Source organism: Pyxicephalus adspersus, chromosome 5, assembly GCF_032062135.1.
Source record: "Pyxicephalus adspersus chromosome 5, UCB_Pads_2.0, whole genome shotgun sequence".
In the NCBI taxonomy this organism is placed as follows: Eukaryota; Metazoa; Chordata; class Amphibia; order Anura; family Pyxicephalidae; genus Pyxicephalus; species Pyxicephalus adspersus.
In genome coordinates, this window is record NC_092862.1 from 65,018,152 (window position 1) to 65,024,295 (window position 6,144).

The following is a 6,144-nucleotide window of genomic DNA, read 5'->3' on the forward strand; positions in this document are numbered from 1 at the left end:
TTTTTTATATTCATAATATCTACTAGAACCCCTGTTCGGACATATTTCTGTAAGTTACAGGTCTACAATTTAAAAAAAAAAAAATTCATGAAAAACAGTGGATCACTTTTGGTACAGAAATCTAGACCTCAGTGTAACGCTCAGGTGGTTAAGTTTCTTTTTACAAAAACTACCACTCTTACTTACACTATTCAATGTAAATGATGTCTAGGTTCTGTTATTTTTATTACCACATCCCTAAGCATATCAGTATTGAATAAAATATTAGTGAGAGTTTCCATGTACAATATCATAAAATGTCATACTTTAATTAATACTTCATAAAATGCACAAAATCTTAAAAATAGCATTTAACATTACTCTATTCAAATAAATGGCAGTGATATATTTTGCCCAGTTTATGTTCTTGTTAGTTGTTAGTACTGGGCTCCGGAAAATCAGGTTGCTGGTTAGCCCATGTGGCTGCGGGCTGTGACCCATCTCCAACCTCCCACACCTTGATATTGGTTGAGGCTGCCAATCTTAGTGATAGGCAATAGTGAATCACAGGTTATGGAAAGTAGATGACCAGAGCCAGCGACTATTCTAGCTGCTCTGTGCATATGTGTTGTTTTTTTTTTAAAACATCAGCATAAAAACGTATAAATTTAAATAATTCAAACTGACCCAAATTGATGGCAGTTTTCTTTTAAGATATTGTCATAGGCCAGGACAGGCGATGTTCTCATGTCTATTTGCAGCTGCAGATAGCTCCAACCTACAGCTCTGGGGAGAAACATAGACACGATACAAAAAGCTGATTGATCACAAATTATTCTCCTGGGATAAACCAGATTAGGGTCTGCTATGTTTTGTGTGTGTGTCTCCGCTATTCTACTTCATAAACTTTGGTCAGTCCAAGCCTTTGTGTTTATGCATCAAGCAGCTGACTTTTTTTTTGTGAAGGTCAGATCATGTCTGCACCTCAGACTCCCACATAAAATGTGTACAATCAAGCAGGTGGCATTGTCACAGCACGTGTTCTGTGTCCATGGTTTTCACTTACTTAACTTTTCTTTGTTTGTACTTTCTTACAGATTTGGAAATGGAACAGATTTTCCTCAAGAGGCTGAGGATGCTGATGACCCAACAGCCTATGTTACTAATTTGTCCTATTACCATCTGGTTCCATTTGAAACAGATATTTTAGACTGAAGCCATCACGAACCTGCAAGGATTTATTTACCGTGAAGGTGAAATCTCCTGAGTGCTGCTATCCCTGTGGCCTTTTTTAAACTTTAAATGCATTTTTCTTAGCAACTAGCGCACAGACTTCAACAAAGAGGAGTAGACTTTTCAGAATGCCTTATTGTGAACAAGAGGCAAAAGATGCCCTGGAAAGCTTGAAATAAAGTTTTGCTTGTTCTAAATATCCATTCCACAATACTTATCTAGCCTGTTATTGCATGCACAGTGGCTTTATCCTGAACATAGTGCATGATCAGAATTGTTTGCCTAATTGTTGCCAGAAGATCAAAGAATCATACACCAGCAGCAACATTATGATATTTCAGTAATTTATTTCACAGTCTCTGAAGAGCAAGGACATTCCATAGGCACAATGATTGTTATGGTTTATTGGATGAATGATCCTCAACAACCAAATGTAAGCTGTTTTATTTGATATCCTACAGTTGTCCTGAATGTATCCAAGTAGGTGCAATGAAAACTTGATGTTTTAGTACATTGCGATATGAGGGACACAAGTATGTTTAGAAATACGCCGATTGTATGTGAAATGTAAACAAGTGTTGGGGTGAAGTTCAAGGACCCCAAAGGACTAGCACAACCTATTAGAGTTGTGCCAGAGTCATACTGGGGGATTGGTGGTAAGGGCACGCCATCATCCACTGTGGATGATAGGGGCTTCACTGTAGAAGAACCAGAACCCAGGAAGAATTTTTAAAGGTTGAGGTAAGGTCAACTTCACTGGTACTGATAACGTCACAGGATGTGACACCAGTAGTGACACTGATGACATGGCAGGAAGTGACACGAGTAGTGACACTGATGACATCACAGGAAGTGACACGAGTAGTGACATTGATGACATCACAGGAAGTGACACCAATACTGGCACTGATAACATCATAGAAAGTGACATCTGTAGTGACAATGATGATATCACAGGAAGTGACCACTATAGTGACATTGATGTTAAAACTATAGTGAAAAGAGGGATAAATTGAGAAAAATGGCAAAAGTAGATGTTTAATGCGCAGTAGCATTTGCAAGCACAATGTATTCTCCCATGGGGAACACCCATGTCAAAAGGTTATGCAGTGAAACTGGCAAGTTGCCTTAAAGGAGGTCCTTCATTGTGTTCCTGCACAGGGGCCTTCTGAAATACATTTCCACTAATGGGCTAGCTGTTTGTTTTTTGCACTTACATCATCTACATTCCAGTGTAAGTTCTTGTGCAATATTAACATTTTGAATTAATTGTTGGTTTTGTATGGGACTGTCTGCTGGGGTGAAAAATCCTGTGCTGGGAAAGATGTATTTGCTGGATGGAAACAAACACAAGATTATCAGTTCTGTATACTAACAGAAACAAAATTTAATGTAAATAATAGTAAATTATTGAAAAAAGCCTAATTCTTTTATACAGTACATTTTAAATTCTATTTTATTGAAATGAAAGAATATTACTCGCAATAAATATATTTAAAATCTTGTTTGATGTTTTACATTTTTTTTGAAGTTTGTATAATATATATAAAATAATTGTACTTCTCCCATTTGTTGTATTTTATATGATTGGCCAAATTTTCCTTTATTTTCCCTTTCTTACCTGCAGTACATCATTTTGTTGTGTTCTTCTAGCCCAGCTAGCTGTTTGGTTCATATGGATGATCTGGCAACACATGAGGCCATCTATGACATTAGATAAAATGGCTGATGGGTTCATCCTAATTTCATTGTAACTTCCAGGCATACAAAGTCTACCACTGTTCAAATACTTGAGTTGCGCAGCATTTTTTTAGATTTCGGATAGAGGTAACGCCAGTTGAAGTGATTTTTTTTTTTAATTTTTGGAACCCTAAATATTAATCCTGACTCAAAAGTTGAATGAGCCTGGTAATTAATATCCGGAACAAAGCTGACATCCATTTTAAAAATCTATAGAAAAATATTGCTACTTATAAGCCTCCTTAAAGCGCATGTAAACCCTAACACTTGACAATTGCTTCCTTTTGGTCTTGTAAATTTATATTGCCTGGCCGACCAAAAAAAGGTTACCGTACATGCTCCAATATTTTTTGGACCGCCTTTAGCTTGGTATTATTTCAATAAGCTTTTGCAATGTCAAATAACATTTATTTCTGTCCAGAGTTGCATTCATTTTTTCAGCAAGATCTTGTGTAGAGTAATGGGAGAATTGGACTGCTGTGTAAAGTCTTTCCTAGCACATCCCAAGGTTTCTCAATAGAGTTAAGGTCTGGACTCTGTGGTGGTCAATCCATGTATGAAAACAATGTATCATGCTCCCTGAACTCTCAGTTTAAACCCAAATAATCCTGGCATTGCCGTCTTGGAATATGCCTGTGTCATCAGGTAAAAAATCCATTGATGAAAAAATTTGACCACCAGTATATTCAAGTAGTCAGCTCATTTTTTGGGCACATAATGTTGCTGAACCCTGACCTGACTAATGAACCAATGGCAGATCATCACGAATTGCAAACAAGTACTGAAAGTACTGAGTTTTAGTGAACATTCACAGTCTAGGCAATTTTAGGTGTATATACCCTAAGGGAATGGTTTAAAACCATAATGCACTGCATGACCTTTGTAGTTTGACCAGAAGGCCTGAAAGGGTCAATATTAGAGCTTTTGCATGAGCTGCCCCCTAGATAGCTATGAAAAGGGAGAGAAAAGTGTACTTTATTTCCTTTTTTCATATATTTGGGAAATCAGCCCCAGTTTTTTATCTTATTATTGAGGGCTTTTTGTTTTTGGGTCAGAACGTATGGTCTCATACAGTAATTTCTTGGTGCAAAACATAAAAAAAAAGAGCTTTTGTTTTTTGGGGGGGGGGGGGGTGCTATTTTGGGGTCTGCTTTTATTATTATTTTTTTAATATTATTTATTTCACTTTATGAAATAAAAGCAACTTTATTAAAGCAATTTTAGGGAAGTCTAGTCTATCTTTCATAGCCAAAATCTTCCAAACAGATTCCCCCATATACTTCATTGAGATTCTTTGGTAAGTTACAGTTCACCAAATTTGATGAAACCTTGACAAATTGAAACTGGGCTGATGTATCCATATTTTTCCATAGTAGAAATTTCATAGATTTTTGGTGCATTACAGTATGTAGAAGTTCCCGTTCTGGTCATCTGAATCCCAGGTATTTAGTTTACTGGTGTCATTTATTGAACTCTGGGAATTAGTGAGTTGGGGTTTGATGGTGATGAAGCACCTAAAATTAAAAACACACTACATAAAAATGTATTTGTTGCTTTGAATTGCATTGCTAGGATGTAGCCTTGACAACACAGAGAAATATGTCAGGATTTTCTCAGCTCAAAATGAAAATCAGTTTACTCTCGAGTTTGGATTAGATGTTTAGAAATAGAATGCAATAAAACACGCCCTTCAGAGGTTAGATGCTCAACACAAATAAAAGAATGGGACCAAATAAACACTTAAGGAGAGCTGGAGAGTATTACACAGTTCACAGTCTTGCATATGCTATTATATGAGATGTCCTTGGAATGTTCTGTATTTTTCTCTGTTCATATCTCTACTGAAATAGCTAACAGTCGCATTTTTGGCTCTTCAAGATACATCATTTGCAGCCTTCTGAATAGCACTCAGAACTACCTGACATGGGTGAGAAAAGGATTATAATGCAATATAACATTTCTATGGGAGCAGGACCTGCAGGACTAAATCTTTAAAGAGCTGTGCCAAACGTTTTCAGGGTCATACTGTGCGCACCAATGGCTTATAAGCCAAATGTTAAGTACATTAAGTGCATATTCATTGGGCATAACAACTGGCATTAAAAGAGAAACACTACAAATAACATGTAACAAATAATTGCTAAATTGACAAAATGACTCTGTAATTGCAAAGTTTCCCGGAATCTTGGTAATAAAATTCTGCTAAACCAAATTACTCAAACTTTTATAGCCTTGTTAAAATACATGATTTTTTTCCTCCTGGTGTGAGGGAAAATGTCAGATTCCAGACTAAGGGAATTGAAGCATGGATAGATGGGTGGTTGTGGACATCTCATGGTGCCTTATACTGAGAAAGCCAGTTATGTTGTCTTAAATAGGTAAATACAGATTCCCTATGGGGTAAATTGAATACATTTTAGAACTTTAACACAGATACATGGTTTTATAGATTGCAGGGTGTGATATTATTAGATTGTACGCCCTAAAACTAAACTAAAACAAAAATCATACTCACCTTTACTTTCACAGAGCCCACTTCGCTTGCGTGAGATCTATTGTTTTTCCCCATTACAGGAAAAAGCCCCTTCTGCACATACCCAAGATTAGGCATGCACAGACGGAGTAGCCGGAACTAGTGTTGGTGTTCGAATTCGGGTTGTCCTTATATTTGACCCAAAAATGGCTGTTCGGATTCAGACACAACCCGAAAAAAACAGGATTTGACAGTAACAATTCGGATAAAAAAAAGTGTTAAAAAATTAAAATTATTGTTAAATGAATTTATTGAGTTTTGTGTTGATTTAACTAATTTTTTTTTTTACAGGTTATCCTACAATGACATAATATCTCTTACTCTGTAACACACTTTCCAGCATAGTAATATTATGATACATTTGTTACATTTTTCTTTTATCCACTGCGAGAAAAATGTAACAAATGTATCATATTACTGTGCGTGTTACAGAGTATGAGATACTTACCGCCGCACATCTTCTCATTGATTGCAGCAGTCTGCAATCATTGAGAAAGGTGTGCAATCCCCGGGGCTCTACAGGTTAATTAACCTGTAGTGCCCCGGGGATGGTAGTGGAACTGCAGAGTTTATCTGCAGATCAGTTCCCATGGTCACAGGACCGTGGGAACTTTGCGGTCACAGCTGTCTGATTGCTCTTGCAGCCCTTAATAGTCCCT

At 36.8% G+C, this 6,144-nt stretch overlaps 1 protein-coding gene across 1 annotated transcript in view; it reads left to right on the plus strand.

Annotated features, from left to right (window-relative positions):
• The window catches only part of PXDC1 (PX domain containing 1), a 42,038-nt gene extending 39,321 nt beyond the window's left edge, over positions 1-2,717 (plus strand). The window contains exon 5 of the mRNA XM_072411774.1: positions 1,077-2,717. Within this exon, the coding sequence (XP_072267875.1) occupies positions 1,077-1,194 (118 nt within the window). The 3' untranslated portion in view covers positions 1,195-2,717. The remainder of the gene's footprint in view (positions 1-1,076) is intronic.
• Positions 2,718-6,144: the final 3,427 nt, after the last annotated feature.